At 33.2% G+C, this 19,458-nt stretch overlaps 2 protein-coding genes across 8 annotated transcripts in view; both read right to left on the minus strand.

Moving 5' to 3' along the window:
• The window catches only part of LOC138692103 (zinc finger protein ZFP2-like), a 35,862-nt gene extending 25,453 nt beyond the window's left edge, over positions 1-10,409 (minus strand). For 2 of the 4 annotated variants that reach the window (XM_069815051.1, XM_069815052.1), the window contains exons 1-3: positions 9,761-10,409; positions 8,982-9,082; positions 5,703-5,840 (exon numbers count right to left, since the gene is read on the minus strand). In XM_069815051.1, coding sequence (XP_069671152.1) covers positions 5,703-5,840; positions 8,982-9,082; positions 9,761-9,863 — 342 coding nt within the window. In that variant the 5' untranslated portion in view covers positions 9,864-10,409. The remainder of the gene's footprint in view (positions 1-5,702; positions 5,841-8,981; positions 9,083-9,760) is intronic. The other 2 variants (XR_011330009.1, XM_069815053.1) reach the window with 2 other exon arrangements.
• A 1,682-nt stretch (positions 10,410-12,091) lies between these two features.
• LOC138692094 (zinc finger protein 235-like) overlaps positions 12,092-19,458 on the minus strand; it is a 35,168-nt gene continuing 27,801 nt past the window's right edge. For 2 of the 4 annotated variants that reach the window (XM_069815030.1, XM_069815031.1), the window contains exon 5: positions 12,092-17,492. In XM_069815030.1, the coding sequence (XP_069671131.1) occupies positions 16,250-17,492 (1,243 nt within the window). In that variant the 3' untranslated portion in view covers positions 12,092-16,249. The remainder of the gene's footprint in view (positions 17,493-19,458) is intronic. The other 2 variants (XM_069815028.1, XM_069815029.1) reach the window with 1 other exon arrangement.

The raw sequence follows: 19,458 nt of genomic DNA on the forward strand, positions 1-19,458 counted from the left end.
GACATGCTAACCACTACTCCACAGTGGCAGATCAATTTTACGGAATCCACCATATTCTGACAATGTCTAATACTATTTCATTGTATGGGCATAATTTTTAACATTCCCGGGTAAAGAAAAAAATATGAACTATACTACTTTACTAAAGCTGCAGTACATATAGGTTCTATTTCTATATACATAAAGATCATTAATTACTTCGAGATGAAAATTGGTTAGAATATTCGTTCAATTATTTCGTCAACTTGAAACTTTCTCTAGACTCTTAACTAAGTTGAAGGCTACCCATAATGAGTTAAAGAAAATGCAAACACTTTATCTTTATTTTGTAGTAATTAATGTAGACTAGCAAATTGAAGCTTCTAATTTTACGTTTCTCTAAACCAGCGGTTCCCAAAGTGTGAGTCGCGAGCCATTGAGAATGGTAGCGAGATGATTTACAAAATAAGTCAAAAAGTTTCTTATTAACATATATTTCGTATTTAGAAACATAAACATAAACAATATTGCACATAATAAAAATGTTTCTGTAGTTATAAAGTAAAATATAAAAAAATGCGATCAAATGTGCCTGTTTTTCAGAAAGTAGCTTCTCAAATCTGGACTCAGCATTCCAAACACACAGTGATATCACTTGAAATTTCAAGGAATTTTCTCACTTTTGTTTTGATGGTGAACATAGACAAGAAAACCATTTCGCATAAATACAAGGTTGCATATATTAAAAACAAAAAAAAAATTGGATATTTATGCAAGCTCGGGTTATTCTTGCATTTTTTTTATCCAAAATTGGTCTATGTTTCAAAAAAAAAATATAATTTAAACATTCCATTTCTAGGTACATATTTAAATGAGATTTTCCTTCATAGTTTCTGGAATTTCAACCAGTTGGACGCCACTACTTAAATACGGATTCATCATCTTTGTGATAGTCTTCTTTCGAGTTTCTTCCAGAAAGTACTCATGAAGTTGTAGATTAAGATCGTGCAAACTTGGTTGCATGTCTGTAAAAACACAGTATTTGTCTATCACATGTAGCGAAATTTTCCATGAGCTCTTTAATACACTGGAGTAAATCAAACATATTTGTATCAAATTATATTGACCAGAAATCAAGTTTCTTTGTAAACCCGTTAATTTTATCTCTGGCTGTTATAATGTTAACATCTTGGCATTGCAAACTATTATTCAAAACGTGTTCAGGACAATTTTATGAAAGGACTGGGTTAATAGTTTTAATCCACAGATCTACAGATCGAGCTTGTTTTCAAGTGATACAAACATTAACACAAACTTTTAGGCAAGGATTGGCGTTGTTATGGATGAAAAGAAGCTTAAATTATAATGACAGAAATGTAATATATATATATATATATATATATATATATATATATATATCATATATATGTACGAATAATAAAAAGTGGCCAAATGCACAGAGTGAGCTTTGGGATCACATTATTCAACTGGAAAATAGGTGTCCATAATTTCCGATTTCTCGTCTTGTATATTAAAAGTTCTCTTCTTAACTACAAAACTCGTTTCAACACGTTACCCTAAGAAAGCCATCTTCCGTGTGATAAAGAGTATTTTCATATAACGAATCCATACCTTCACAAATTTTGCTGAAAATACGAGTTTGCAACCCCTTCCTTTGATGGAATTTACCACTTTGTATTACCACAGTTTAGTATATACAGTTGCGAAGCTCAATACTTACTAAATATGCAAACATAGACAGCTGAAATATGCATCCATATAGTTGCTAGCCACCAGGATCGCTACTATCGCATCACAGTCTCTTTCCCTAGCAGACGATAAAATGTATTGTACTTTTGATATCGTGTTCTTCTGAAAAATTAACACCTTCCTTCCACTATTGAAATACGAAATACATAAGGTTTATATATTATTTTCATAAAGTATATATTATATTTTATAAACTCACCTTCCTGTATCTATCGGAAGGATAACCTCTTTTTCTTAGAATTTATAGTGCAACAAACGTCTCCTTGTCACATATTATTACTCAAATTATTGTATTTTAGCCATTTACAGTTATTACAATCGATAACAAACATTTCAAAGTTTATATAGGTAAGTATTAAAAATGTCCCCCATCAACTGCTACACACTGTTAACATCTTCTTATGAGATTGTTAATTACTTTAAGAAATTCTGCTTCACTGATTGACTCGATTTCAGCTCTCGTATAGTCTTTAAGTAAATTTATTTAAATTTCAAATTCAAATTTATTCACAATTTACATTTGAAATGATACATATGAATATATACTCGAAATGAGCATTTGCTCGTGCTCGGCTACAGTCCAGTAGTCTACATAAGTTTTACAGAGATCAATAATAATGTTTATGATAGAAATAATAGTAACAACAACAACAATAATAATAATAATAATAATAATAATAATAATAATAGAATATCCGTGACGGAGATGATACAAAGATAGTAATACAAATTAATTCATTAATAATAATAATAATAATAATAATAATAATAATAATAATAATAATAATAATAATAATAGAATATCCGTGACGGAGATGATACAAAGATAGTAATACAAATTAATTCATTAATAGTAATAATAATAATAATAATAATAATAATAATAATAATAATAATAGAATATCCGTGACGGAGATGATACAAAGATAGTAATACAAAATTAATTCATTAATAATAATAATAATAATAATAATAATAATAATAATAATAATAATAATAGAATATCAGTGACGGAGATGATACAAAGATAGTAATACAAATTAATTCATTAATAGTAATAATAATAATAATAATAATAATAATAATAATAATAATAATAATAATAATAGAATATCCGTGACGGAGATGATACAAAGATAGTAATACAAATTAGTTCATTAATAATAATAATAATAATAATAATAATAATGATAATAATAATAGAATATCCGTGACGGAGATGATACAAAGATAGTAATACAAATTAATTCATTAATAGTAATAATAATAATAATAATAATAATAATAATAATAATAATAATAATAATAATAATAACAGAATATCCGTGACGGAGATGATACAAAGATAGTAATACAAATTAATTCATTAATAATAATAATAATAATAATAATAATAATAATAATAATAATAATAATAATAATAGAATATCCGTGACGGAGATGATACAAAGATAGTAATACAAAATTAATTCATTAATAATAATAATAATAATAACAATAATAATAATAATAATAATAATAATAATAATATAGTCCCGACGCTGTTATTTCCGGCGTGACTCCGCCTCTTTGCTTAAGTCTTAGAAAGTGAATGCTCTATAAAGTCTAGGTAGGTAGTATCGTTCGCCATTTTTGTTCTTACGTTGCCTAGCTACCATACGAGGAATCTATTTGCCACACCGTTAAACATTATCATGTCGTAGCTCCTATGATAATAAATCAAACGCAATGTAATTCAGCAAATAATTGAGCGGCAAATAACGTCTTCGTGTGCTTTCTGCGAACGCCAACGAAAGAGCTAAAATGGCCGGCGATTATATTATTTATCGAGCCTTAAGAAATGAATCAGCGAATCACAAGACGCACACGTTTAAATGTAGCCGACCTGCAACGCGATTGGCTGAAGGTAATTAGAGCGACGGGACTATAATAATAATAATAATAATAATAATAATAATAATAATAATAATAATAATAATAAAAAAGCAAAAATATTTACAATAATAAAATAAATACTAAGACGGATAAAATAAAATATAAAACCACTTAGCGAGAGTTAACACAACTTAAGTAAGCATTTAATAACCAGAAAAAAAATGACGAACTCGAAAATCAACAGAAAAGTTCGTTGTATCGCAGACGACAGCAACCGCCATACTGACATTGTGTTATGCATTATTGGTAGTAGGGAGAAGCCGAAGGTCTATGTAACTGCCGTTCTGTTTGAATCTTCTCGTACAATCATGGGAAGTTAATGGTGAAAAACAAAATGTCTACGAGTCAAACTGTTCATTATTACCAGGATAAATACAAAATAATACTGAAATATATTAATCAAGTTTCAGTTATAGATCTCCCGTTTTGTGCAAGAGGTATCATATCAAACTATTTTATGAATGGCGGGGAAAATATAAATTTCAATAACCCTCTAGTGACAGAGATAGTGACAAGTACAATCAAGTGTATCTGTGGCGATGCTAAGAAATCTTTAATTGGAGGTATGCACTGTTATTAATTAAGAAAGTGATCTATATATATTTATTATAATGTTTCATCTTATAGGTTACATGCATCAGATAAATAATATAAATATTAGTAACATATAATGCTAGTAACACTTAAAACAATAATAATAAAATTTATATGGGGGTTTTTCGTATAGACCTTATTTTTGCGGGCTGTGCTCTGGTCTCTGTTCTACCTCGTATAATTTTTCCTTTGGAAGAACATGTCTGCTCCTTGTATTTTACGATCATTTACTGAACCTGTCTGTCCGAATATTTTGGATAACCTTCTTGTAGAGGCATAAGGCATGGGGCTATTTGGAAATTTGTTATGGGAGTTCTGTCGTGTTCTCGGGCAAGATTTTCTCTATTTATGTACGTAGTAAACATATACAAACGTTCAGGCAATGAAAATCGCATTGCTACAATAGCGAAGTTATTAATTATTTCCATATTACAGGCTCTATTTCGTCTGAGGAAGAATTTATCTGCTCAGTAGACTGCCTTTCTATTTTATATCAAATTAATGCACTCATGCGCTATTTATAATAAAACATTTGTCATATTTGAAGAGTTCACTGCAAGAATGATGGATGTCAATTTCTTGTCGAAAATGAACCAAGATTGCCAATGCATAGCTTAAGACATACAGAATGTACATAGAGAGTTATATGGCATTAACACTGATAGTCATTGTCCAGTAATGATCGGAAAATCACAGTTAAGCTTTGAGCGCTAAGCATTTCAAACTTTCAATTGCTTCTCCTTCAAAACGTATTCCAAATGACATCCATTCTGTTCCACATTCCTTTCTGGTTCGTATTAATCTATATTTAATGCAAATTTTGATAACAAAAGCAATGCCTCACATCTGTCTAGCAGCCGATGTTCACTTTTTATTCATTCACGTTATATTACGTCACTTGTGAAATCCAAAGCTGCTTGGTTAACGATCCAATAACAGTGACCTGCAATCCACTAACTTTAAGGATCCACTAACTAAAGGGGGAATACATTATTTACAGGTCTGCTTTCTTGCAACCCAGCGTGAGTCTGGTAGCACATTCCGAGATGCTCACAGGTGAGAACCAGATAGATGTCGGGAATTGATGCAATGCATAGGGTAAAGGCGGTAATGGAAAAATGTTATGAAGAATGTGACGATCGATCAGGCATTTGTGGACTACGGCAAATTAAATTAAACTAAAACTCGAAGTGTTAAAAATTGTATCAGTGGCGATGTAAACAACAAGATTATTATGGTTTACGGAACACTGAAGACTGCAGGTTCTACGACAAAATTGAAGTAGAGAAGTTTTACGACTGACTAGAGAATGAAGAAATTTAAAGGATGAAAGCAACCATCATCGTATCCCCTGGTCACCTGCCTGTAGTCGTAAATAACAGAGAGAGAACTAGCGACCAACACACTTCATAAACTGCACTCACCTCAGCTTCAGTCTTCACGATGGGAAAGTCTACTGACACTGCAGCTTCCTCATATGTCATCTCTGATTTCACTTCATATCTGTGGTCCATACATTCTGTTTTTATTGCAACGAAGTGGAAGTCTAATAAATCTCCTTCCTGCAAGATAAAGAAAATTATTAAATGAGCAATACAAGATATAAACTTGTAGACCTACACAAAAGATCCGGGGCTATTTATAAAGTCCGTCCACACCATTATTAATACTGACGTCAACGAATGCACGTGTATCATTTTCAAAAACTTGCAACGCAACATAGAGGTCGAAATGTATTAATTAAACAAGAAATTTATTGAATCATATGACTTATTTCAATGTAAATTATGCAATTATAAATTTATATTATATATTTAAAATTGTTAATGTTTTCGCCATTCGGTATGGCATCTTCAGACATTGATAATTAGAGACATCTTGTGAAAAAATACATTGAGTCAAAATTATAGTGAAGATTTTTACATTATATATATCAAAATATAGATTGTTGATGTCGATATTAAAAACATTAAAAAAGATGAAATACTTAATTGTACAAATTTAAATCATAATTTCGAATACGCACATTTGATCGGAATTAAGTAACCATATCATATTACGCTAAAATAAATGTACTTGAATACTGTAAACCAAATGCGTATAAAACTTGTATTACCATATTAAAATAATTTAAACGGAATGAAAAAATTGTGTTTGAATGTGTTACGTACCTGAAAAAATGGTTATGGACTACTATTTATATGTATAGAATTATTAAATATGCACATTTTTACAAAAACAGAATAAGACTACATTACAACCAATCATATCAAAGTCATTTAATTGAACTACGATGCGACTACTATTTGCAGACGAGAAGTTGTTCAAGAGTGTTGATTGTGAAATATATTACGAATCCAATTCAATCAATCATAAATTTTGTATTTAACTGTGTTATGTAATTCAAAAGATGTGTTTATCAGTTATGGTATGTTGCATTATACTTAACGCAAGATTTCAAATTAAACTTAATACATTAACTTACATTTAACCATGTCACAAAAAAGAACACGCCTAACGAAGAGCTAAAAACCCTCCAAAAAGACTATCCAACTCAAAAAGCAGTAGCAATGCCCAGTAAATGATCTAAGAGGCCCGATTAGGATTCAAGAACTCCTGCTTATGTAAAACAACTCAAAGAAACACAGAGTAGGTAGCGTTACGGATCAGACTGTGTCAGTCATAGTGTTACAGCCTTCAAGATGGCGGTAGTTTGTCATCGCCGACGAAACAGAAGCAGCTTGAACTTATTTATTCATTTGTTATTGAATATAACAGGCAAAGCCCAATTACAATGTTCAAGACTGACAAAATTAATTTATAAACATAAACATGGAAAAGAAAACATTTCCTTATTAAAAACGAAAAGAAAATATAACAGAGAGAAAGAAAATAAAATGAAATCAAGGTGTGAAAGTAGCTTCAAATTAATTAAAAATATATTTTGGAAAATGTGATAAATTATTCTCTATATTGAAAAATTCATATTGAAAATATCAACGTTCGAATGAGGATATAACTTATTGTATATTTGTAACATTTGGATATCTGTGGAATTTTTGTGCCATTCAGTATTTGCCTTTGGTATGAAAAATAAATTTCGAAAATTAGTATTGTGCTTGCGTGCATATGTTATATAATAAAATAAAGCAACACAGTATCATTTATTGTTAATAATTTTATAAAGAATGTTTACAGATTGGGAATTTTGTCTAATTTGCAAACTAGTAAAATAGAAATGTTGAAGCATTCTAGCATAACTCTCACAAGTAGGATAATTATTACAAAATCCATAATCTAACCAGTTTAGAAATTTATTTTGTATTTTTTTCCAGTAACAGAAAATATTTGTTAGTAACTGGCTTCCAGATAACAGCAGCATACTCTAATTTATATCCAACAATGGAATTATACTAAATTATTATAGTTTTGATTTTAAATTTACAAGAATTTCTCATAACAAAACCTAAACTTTTATAGGACAAATTTATAATATTATTAGTATGATTATGAAATATATAATTACTGCTAAATAATACACCTAAATCTCTATGTTTCAGGTGGTAAAACTTTGGCTCTATTTCAACTGAATATTTAATTGTGTTTTTTTTTAAATATCCTCAAATATGTAAGTTTGTAATATTTTTTGAAGTACCTTAAAATCAGATATAGATTTAATTTCTTTATAGAATTTAATATCATCGGCAAATAATACAATTTTAGAATGTTGTACACAATTCACGATATCATTAACAAACGGTAAAAACAATAATGAAGCAAGATTAAAAGCTTGAGTTAATGGAAAACTTAATGTGGCAGTGAATGCTACAGCTGTAGATCAAACAATGTTATACTTCCTAAACTACAAATTTGTGCAGGAAGGTATATGGATAAACCAAGAAAATGAAAACAGCAAATACTGGCTCATCCAGGACGTTGACAGACTTGCGAAGTTTGGGGGGGTCCGGATCTGAAAGTTCTTGTTTCGACACAGACAATGGCATACGTGAGAGCACTGATCTTGACTTACTGATTTATAAAACAGTTAACAAAATAACTCTTTGTTTAAACCTGACCTCTTATCGGTTGTGTATTTCAAATGAAGGCGAATGACGCCAGCTTCAGCAAAAATAAACACTTCTAGAAATTATATGTTGCAGGACCCCTCGTTCATTGACCCTTCAATAACATTGATATGCTGTTTAGCAGTTATCTGAACTTGATGCAATATGTACTGTTACGTAACACCATACCTATTCGACAGAGAACAAGAAAAATAGATCACCCCTACACAATACAATATATTAACTTATTCCACAATTGAGACATCTGGCCGACGTCTACAGATGACCACAAGGATCCAGAATACAAAACAAAGGTTAACGTTATAGCTGAAAGATATAACTGATTCAGTTTTAAAATGCTTCAGAGTTGTTCTAAAAATCGACGGAATTACAAAAAACCCCATATTTATATATTTATAATAGAGATCCTGAAGATACATATTCATATTACTTGTTAGTGAAAATATGTTTTAATGTGATATAAAATTACATATTTACGATTGGTATATCGCATTCACAAGTTTCAACTTCGTTAATTATGTTTCATCACTTTCAAGAAAAATATTTAGTTACATTGGTATAACCTCCCCAGTTATAAATGATGTATTTAGAAAAAAAAAGTAACTGCTTTCAATATACCTCAGATAAAAGCTTCCCCTCTTCTGTATCAGCGTTATCACTTGTTTGTATAGCAAGTGGGTCGGAGTCAGGTTCCATCTTCATCAAGTCATCCATTACGACTGAAAAAGGAAATTAGATAACTTAACCTGCGGAATGTAAGCGATTGGGATAGACCTACTGGCTTTGTAAGTAATCATTCTACATCTGCGCAGAGTGAGTATTTCTGTGTATGCGAGCGCAAACATATACAGCACTAATTAACACAAAAACAAAGGAAAGTGTAGATCAGCATGTGAGTCTATGGAAAAGTTACAGTAACTGTTTTACAAAACAAGCCGTACGAGTGACGACATAGCTTATCACAAAGTTTCACATGCGATCTGCTGGTTCGAACGGAATCACTGTGCGGTTCTATGTCAAATCTGAGGTACAATTTAACATCGCCGTGGTCCCTAATAATTGATATGGCTCATAAACATCATTTTTAGAATATAAGAAACAAACATGAATAATATTTACCGTTCTGAAAAATAAAATTGAAAATAATAGTAATAATAATAAAAACTGCATACAATAGAAATTAATCCGCAATTTCAAACAGGTAAGCGTGTAAGACAAAGAGAATACATGTAATAAATAATCTGAAACTTACGGAATAATTAAAAAGTATATGAAATTTCAAACTGGTAAGAGTGTAATACAAAGAGAATTATGGAATAATTAATTACACGTTTTAAAATATAAATATGTACCTGTACCACTTTTTTACAGTAATATGCAAAGAATTAAATACATACCTCTAGGACAAGTAGATGTATAGCACAATGGATTGTAAGCCATGCAAGAAAGTTTTTGGATGTCGTTTCCTCCTAACTTTTTTGGAATACATTGCAATAGCATATTCCCAACTAAGCATTTACAAATCTGTTATCAGCTGTCAATTTTATGCACTTCTGAAGGCCAAATTAGCATAGAATAATAAGATCTGATTCGGCAAATTTATATTAGTATATTTCTTATAAAGTGCAATTAAAATAACTTCATAGCTATTCACATAGAAGACCGTGACACATTGGTTTCTGGATTACTTATGACCAGTAATATCAACATTGTAAACTGGATACATAATACTTGTATGCAAATTTACCCTGCGTAAGGTTTTCCTAAAACTCTAAAACAAATATCGGGATGGGTCCTATAAGAAATGGGCCACGAACCTACATTCCTTTACCCATAAAGATTCCCTTGAGTTTGCAAACAATGTTCGACATAGATGCACTGGCTTTGCTTCATATATTAGCCTGTTACTTGAGCCAGTTACTCGACTTTATTCGCACAGGGGACTTTTACAGTTCTGACTTAAAAATCCAGGTGATTCTTCTGGCGGTCATGGCTCAGCCTTCGAACATCACACTTGTCATATGAGCGAGTTTACTGGACTCCACTGGCACTGTGAAGGGACAAAGGACCTACCTTTCCAATGTGCACACTTAAGGCTGGTTCACAATAAACCGGGATGGAGAATCAGAATGAAAACGAGAAGCAGAGGGCGTGAATATGAAAATTTTTGATTCACAATAAACCGAGAACGTAGACGACTATGCATATCGATATACTTGTCAATAACGATACGTGAAGTCGATATTACGCATTCTGATGTTATTTGTGTATAATTGACCAATGGCGTTCTCTCATGAATATGAGGCAGCCAACATAAACACAGGTTAACTAACTTTGAAATTTCAACTGAAACATTTCATTAGGTACGGTACTATAAATATGCCCATGCATCTTTATTATCACAACCTTATTTTAAGTCTACCATAACGGAAAAAAATTAGGGAAGAAACATTTGTAATATAACAAAAATGAACACAACAGTAGTCACTGAATTGAAGCATGAATATGTAGTGTGTAATACAACCAATACAGTAATAAAATATGATTCACTTACGATCAGTGTTCAAAGATGCAGCTATTGAAAGCCACGTATTCTCCTTCATTTTCTCATCTTTATACGAGGCTTATCGTAAACGTGAGGATTTTTCTCGACATGCAATATTAGAATCTCTTCAAATAAAACTTGCTCCATGCTGCACAGCACAGAACAGAATAATGCATAGGTTATGTCACGGTCTTCCTACAAAATATACGACGACAAAATAGCTTTTAGATGGCAATAGAATGAATCTAGTGGGCTGTGATCGGAAACGTGAACGCCAAAGTTGAAACTTGGCCAACTCTCTGTTCCCGATCCCGGACTCCTGCAAGCTTTTCGTTAATTGTGAATGCTCACATTTAAATGTACACATTTTACAATTTTACCGTTTTCGTAACGATTCTAGTTTCCGGTTTATTGTGAACCAGCCTTTACATCTTCCGGCGTTTCTTCTTGTGATCCTTACGTCAGCTTCTCTAACGGCTCCCCCACCCTATGTTATGTGGTAGCTATTGCGTCACGTCTATGGAAATCAGGAGTGGATGCAACCTCTGAAGGAGATTTTTCTGATTGTACGTTTAAGTTTGCCATTAGCAGTAGAAGCAGAGCATAGTGCATTGGGGTACGAAATTGACAGTTTCTGTCTATTCTTATATTACAGTTCATACTATCATTTTCTAGAAATCGTTGATGTATTTCAAAAAAAGATAGTCCAGGAAAAAAATGGTAACGAATATAATCACTTTGAGGTCGATATAAGACTTTAAAATAACAATTTTTACTTAGAGTTAGGAGTGTCTGTACACGCCTATGATGAGCTACAGATACTCCACATTGCTGTCTTGTAGCGGCAGGTAAATGTCTAGTATATATTTGATTATGTTGCTCCAGGGCCATATGGAAAGCACTGAGAGTAGATAAAGCAATTTCTTATTACGTGTCAATTACAATTATAAAACTACAAACAGAATGAGACAAATAATTAATCAGATTTAACTTTTTGAATCTCGAAGAGTAAATAACAGTGTTGATAAGAAATTATCAAAAGTCTTCAGCCAATGTGTCCATACTTCGTTAGCTGAATTAGAAAGAGGATCAGCGTCATCTGGTGTGAAATATTTATCCATAATGAATATAGTTATTTATTTATTTAAATTGTAATGAAAATACATACCGTACTGTAAAATATTTGTTCATGATTTGGTCAACAAGAGCTCTAGGCCTATATACGTTTTAAGTAGTATAACCAAACTGTTCCTAACAGTATGAAAGTAACTGAGTAACAAACAAGTGAACATAAGCAGGTTCCTAAGTAAGATATAATTTCTCCCACATGTTTTTACATTTCGTATTGTTCAAGTATATTATATCGGTACTAGTTCACACAAAGAATATTCACCCAAATGAAATTTCACCCAAGCACAATTGACGCACCGGTAAATACGCCAAAAGAAATGAACACAAGAGAAATTTAGAACAAAAAAAAAAATTGACATATACAGCATTAATTTTTTTTATAATTTTTAAAAAAATTGATATTGCAATAATTGAGGTGTAACGAAGTTTTGAATGGTTTACATATTTCCTGAAAAACTTTAGGCCTATTTTATTGCAGAAACCGAGTCTTGGATGGATTTATTCAGATTTGAATGCTGTAACCACAGGCACGCAAGTATTCAGCTACACGTCCTTCATCTTTGAATTCATCATAACTTTGTGAATATTTTGCAGCCTCATATTTAAGCTTTTATATTTTCGTTTTTGTGCTTCTTTTACTCTTCGTCCTAGATCCAAATCCTGGACCATTCTGTCTACATCGGATTGCTCATTCTTTAAATAATGTATGAGTTTGTGTACAGTGGGATGTTTCTTCCAAGCAATGTTCTGGAAGCGGTTTTGGCATGCCTCTGTGTTAATGTGCGTGGTTCACTTGATGTAGCTGCTTCGAACTGATTTCATAAGTGAGGAGGATATCGAGCTTCTGTAGCAGACCGACGCCCTCCTGCAGTAATCCAATGCAGATTGCCTTGACTTATTTCACGAAATCTGTCATCATTCTGGGCATGGTCTCGGGAACTGTATGAAAACACGCTGGTACATCTTCGACAGGAACAAATGCTAGGACAGCAATTCTTGTGGTATAACTCGAAGATCTAGGATAGATTTTGGGTTGGCAGAAAAGTTCCTTTGGCGCCTTTGCTTTATACTTCTTTTTAGTGATTTCCTCAGAGGAAAACCTGAAGCATGTCTGATGGCACCCACTGCAGTTCACGTTCGATAATCTGAGCTGGAGCCGCATGATTTAGAGCTGTACATCGACGCACTACTTCCACCTCTTCATGTGGTGGAGGATGGACATCTTCTTCTACTTTATATACTGCACTTCTACATAGGATCCATTTGGTGCTCCTCTAGTCGCCCATTTTGCGCCATGAGGTTTCCTTCTGCAAACCCATATCCCTTGGTTCGATTGGCATTTCTGGAGTAAAGGTTGTACATATAAACTTTAGGAATCAGTAATACACTTGGAATAATTTCTCCGTGGAAATCCATTGAAAATCTATACCTTCAAAACAGTCATCTAGACTTAAGAATTCTGTAATACAAGTACAACAAGGGAAAGAAATTTTGAATTGTTAAGAACTTCAAAATATTAATATATGCATTTAAATATTTCTTCATACAAAATTTACCACGGAAACGAATTGCTAAAAATGTATTAACTATGAAATGAACTAAACTTCATCGCAGTGGGTGAATTTCCCGTGAGTGAGGGTGAGAATGAAAATAGTTGGGTGAAATCACTTTGGGCGAATATTCCTGGATCAATATTTTGGGCAACTTCCATTGTGCGGAATAGCCTGGTTGGAGTTCAAGAATAATAACGCTGGAGTGCAACTATTTTGCTACAGAGAATCTGTTAATAGTTCTTAGTTTCACACAATGGATATTTACAAAGATCATAAGTGGTTTCCATTCATCAAGTCCAATTTACTAAATATAAACATTCATTTTTCGAAACTTATAAAAGTGTCAAAATATTATTATCATCTTCGTCATCATAATCATCATCACCATCATCATCATCATCATCAACATCCTTGCATATATTGGGCGTAGTGGCCTGTTACGTTCTCTTGCCAATGGTTGAACAGACTGCCAAAGAATCTCTTGCCCACAGGATGGTAATTTAAAATTTGGCGTGGAATTCTACAACTAGTCATTCTGATGACATGTGACCTGCGATTTATTTTGTCTGTATTTCTGTAGGTTATTATTATTATTATTATTATTATTATTATTATTATTATTATTATTATTATTATTACTATTATTATTATTATTAGGACTACGTTAAAGATGGTAATTTAGACATAATAGAATCACTAAAACGTTATTAAACAATATAATTGAAAGTTATGAAAAAAGAAAAGCTACATTTTACTTTTTTTGTTTAATATTACCGGTACCAGGAAAAACTGAGAAAATAAAAGTCACTTCATTTCTATATTTATTCGAATGGTAATTTTTGGAATTCGTAGATACGAGCCTTAAATGTCTGTTTATATTGTGAACAGAGAGTCTCTTCAGGAGTGCAATTAAACTATTTCCGGTCGAATAGCACCAAAAGTAGGCAATAAATCCGGCAATCAACCGCATAGATCCATTAATTACATGCGTAATGCATTCTACGTTGTTCCTGATTTGAAAAATTCGGAAATAAGGTACCAGAGCAAATGAAAGAAAGCAACGCTGGTGCATTATTGCTGATGCATAAAGAGGGATTCGCAGACGGGCATCAAAACGGTGCGACATTTTCATCATCTGAATGGGTGTAAGTAATTACTAATAATAATTTTAAGTAATCAATATAATATTAAAACAATATAAAATGTTGTTTTATTATTATTTTATAGTCTCCAATGTTATATTACGGCGTTAAAATTTGTTTTAAAAATAATATACAGTACGTCATTTAACTTTTTTGATATTCTTCTTTAAATTTTGAAGTTTTTCGTCCTTATTTCCAAAATTTACAGAAAATCCTGGCGTGACAAATAAAAAAAACCAGACAATATATTATAAAAATTAAGAACAAAGAGTTTCTTGCTGAAGTAAAGTTTAAAGCTAGCATAATAAAATTATATAGTGATTAAAATGCAGGATATTTCAATATACCTAATAAAATATAATTATGTACACGAATAAATGTATATAAAGATGTTTGGGCCATAATAAACGCATTCCACACATATCACAACTGAACAGTTTCTGTTATGTGTAGAAACGTGAATACATGTGAAGATTTTCCGAGCGCCAAAAATCCATTCCAAACAAACCACAACAGCATGGATTTTCGCAAAAGAGCATCTGGAGATTAACCGGAATTGCAAAACACTTAACACTCATATCACAACTGAATGGCTTCTCAACTGTGAATACGTGAATGCACAGTGATATATCAGCCAATAGGGATTATAAAGAATGGACACTTCGAGTCGGTACCTTTGATGTAGCCCGACTGATTATAATGACCTTCAAGCCAGCTAAATTGTGAGATTCTCTTTCTCCTTAGAGACGGCGCTGACATCACACCAGCTAGCAGTCGACACAGCGGAAATATAACACATACAATTAATACATCTAGGTACATTATGTACTCGAATAAAATAAACTGGATCCATAAAATAATAAATCCGTCATTAACTGCAATGTCTAGACTCTAGAGTTCCTTTATAATGAAGAGTTGAGACGTTGACTCCAACAACAATTAAAATATGTAATGATTTGATAGAGCCGAAAATGGAAAAACAAAACTCTTACGAGAAGTAAAACGATATACCTATATTATATTATATTATATACAAATATTAAACGAATTTGATATATAATTTTATAATGTATTAAATTTTTTATAATATAATTTATTATATCTGAAATATAAAAAAATATTATTACAACTAGTTCGTCACTGAGAAGTAAGGAAAAGCTGTTAACTTGAATGTATTTGAAGCAAAGCGTTACTGGATTATGCAATAAGGTAGGCGATGTTTGGCTCCTGTGTCTCAACTCTATTCTCAATTATTATCTTAGCCTATGCTCGATTACACTACCTCTAGCGCTTGAAAGTAGAACTTAACGCTGGCGCAAAGAGAAACAAAACACAGGAAAATTCGCTCAGTGTCCATTCTTTATAATCCCTATTCGCTGGATATATTTCAACAGCAAGCTTCCATTCCACAAACTTTACAAATGAAAGGCTTCTCGCTTGTGTGAACACGTGAATCCATAAAGAGATATTCCGCGCGAGAAGAACACTTGGCACAGACGTCACAGTTGAAAGACTTCATACATTGTGCACGCGGGAATGCTTCTTCAGTTGTGAAGACGTCTTATAGCATTTGCCACACACGTCACAAACAAATGGCTTCTCCCCTGTGTGGACGCGTGAATGCGAATTCAAATATGCGGAGCGCGAGAAACTCATTCCGCACACGTCACAACTGAATGGTTTCACGCCTGAGTGTAGAAATTTATGCTTATAGAGATAGTTCGAGTGCGAAAAACACTTTCCACAAACGTCACAAATGAATGGCTTCTCGCTGGTGTGAACTACTGAATGGTTTTTCAGATCTGAAGAGCTTGATACACACTTCCCACACTCGTCACACTTGAAAGGTTTCGCGCCTGTGTGCACGAGTGAATGCCTCTTGAGATTGTCGGATTTTGAAAAGCACTTCCCACACACGTTACAACTGAATGGTTTCGCGCCTGTGTGCACGAGTGAATGCCTCTCTAGATGAGCCAAGCGCGAAAAACGCTTTCCACACACATCACAACTGAATATTTTCGTGTCTGTGTGCACGCGTGAATGTTTCTTGAGATTGATGGACCTTGTAAAGTACTTTCCACAAACGTCACAACGGAATTGTTTGTCGTTCGAGTGAACGCGTGAATGATTTTCGAAATCCCACAATCGGGAAAAACACTTTCCACAAACGTCACAACTGAATGGCTTCTTGCTGGTGTGAAGCACTGAATGCCTTTTAAGAATTGAAGACGTTGATAAACACTTCCCACACAAGTTACACCTGAAAGGTTTCGCGCCTGTGTGCACGCGTGAATGTCTCTTGAGAGTGTCGGAATTTGAAAAGCACTTCCCACACTCGTTACAACTGAATGGTTTCGCGCCTGTGTGCACGCGTGAATGTCTCTTGAGATTGTCGGAGTTTGAAAAGCACTTCCCACACTCGTTACAACTGAATGGTTTCGCGCCTGTGTGCAAGAGTGAATGCCTCTGTAGATGAGCCAAGCGAGAAAAACTCTTTCCACAAACGTTACAGCTGAATTGTTTCTCGCTTGAGTGAACACGTGAATGGTTTTCGAAATCCCCCGATCGGGAAAAACACTTTCCACACACGTCGCAATTGAATTCCTTGCGACATTTGTCTTCGAGGTAATGGCCTTCGAGTCTTGCAAGGTCGAGAAAAGACATTCCGCAAACGTCACAATCGTATTTCTTGCCGTCCTCCTCTTCACGAATATTCTCGCAGAATGTTGCAACTCCACTATTATGGCTAACTGCAACACTGACAATTAAAAGTGTCATTAGTGGAAAGAATGTCTAAATTTCCAATAAGGTAACACAGGGTACCAATTCTAGTAATGAACATAATTTAGTAGTGGACACGTTCCGAACATATTTTATTAAGAACACCCACAACCAATGGTATATCTATTTACAGTTGCATTCAGGCTTTTAAACTGGTCATTTTTTGTAAGGTGGATTGCTATTGGCTCTTAGTTTGGGCCAATCATGGATAGCCGGAAATAGTTTCAGTTCTTGCTGCTTGTAAATAGAGGAGGCATGGTTTTGAATCGGTAAGCATATGGTAATTTATGTGATTTTATTAAGTTAAATACATATAATGTATGATGTTTTATATTAAGCTTTCATTTAAAACAACAATAAAAGTTATCTAAAAATATTTAATATGTACAGTAGGGGTGTCCAAAACTGAAGCATGCTTTTGTTATATATTTTAGTACGGGACGAAATTCAAATACAAACTGCTGAGCCATTCATACCGAACCCACACTTTCTGAAGTCGAAATTGCGATAGAAAATCTGAAAAAGTACAAGTCTCCAGGTATTGATCAAATTCCAGTAGAATTATTACAAGAGAGTGGAAGGGCATTATCTAGCGAAATTTATAAACTTTTACTTGCAATCTGGGAAAAGGAAATTGTACCAGAACAATGGAAGAACTCCATAATCGTACCTATTTTTAAGAAGGGGGATAAGACTAACTGTAGTAACTTTCGATGAATATCACTTTTGTTGACGTCGTACAAAATTTTGTCGAATACTCTTTTGAGAAGATTTACTCCATATGAAATTATTGGGAATCATCAGGGTGGAATTAGGCGTAATAGATCGACTATTGATCAGATTTATTGTATTCGACAGATATTGGAGAAAAAATGGGAATATAAGGGTACAGTACATCAGCTATTCATAGATTTCAGAAAGGCGTATGACTCGGTTAAGAGAGAAGTTTTATATAATATTCTTATTGAATTTGGTATTCCCAAGACACTAGTTCGATTAATCAAAATGTGTCTTAGTGAAACTTACAGCAGAGTCCGTATAGGCCAGTTTCTATCTGATGCTTTTCCAATTCACTGCTGGCTAAAGCGGGGAGATGCACTATCACCTTTACTTTTTAACGTCGCTCAAGAATATGCCATTATCTAAGTTCAGGATAATAGACAGGGTTTGGAATTGAACGGGTTACATCAGCTTCTTGTCTATGCGGATGACGTGAATATGTTAGGAGAAAATCCACAAACGATTAGGGAAAACGCGGAAATTCTAGTTGAAGCAAGTAAAGCGATCGGGTAGGAAGTAAATCCCGAAAACACTTAATATATGATTATGTCTCGTGACCAGAATATAGTACGAAATGGAACTATAAAAATTGGAGATTTATCTTTCGAAGAGGTGGAAAAATTCAAATATCTTGGAGCAACAGTAACCAATGTAAATGACACTCGGGAGGAAATTAAACGCAGAATAAATATGGGAAATGCGTGTTATTATTCGGTTGAGAAGCTTTTGTCATCTAGTCTTCTGTCAAAAAATCTGAAAGTTAGAATTTATAAAACAGTTATATTACTGGTTGTTCTGTATGGTTGTGAAACTTGGACTCTCACTTTGAGAGACGAACAGAGATTAAGGATGTTTGAGAATAAGGTTCTTAGGAAAATATTTGGGGCTAAGAGGTATGAAGTTACAGGAGAATGGAGAAAGTTACACAACGAAGAGCTGCACGCATTGTATTCTTCACCTGACATAATTAGGAACATTAAATCCAGACGTTTGAGATGGGCAGGACATGTAGCACGTATGGCGAATCCAGAAATGCATATTGAGTGTTAGTTGGGAGGCCAGAGGGAAAAAGACCTTTGTGGAGGCCGAGACGTAGGTGGGAAGATAATATTAAAATGGATTTGAGGGAGGTGGGATATGATGGTAGAGATTGGATTAATCTT

Source organism: Periplaneta americana, chromosome 16 (genome assembly GCF_040183065.1).
Source record: "Periplaneta americana isolate PAMFEO1 chromosome 16, P.americana_PAMFEO1_priV1, whole genome shotgun sequence".
NCBI classification, from domain to species: domain Eukaryota; kingdom Metazoa; phylum Arthropoda; class Insecta; order Blattodea; family Blattidae; genus Periplaneta; species Periplaneta americana.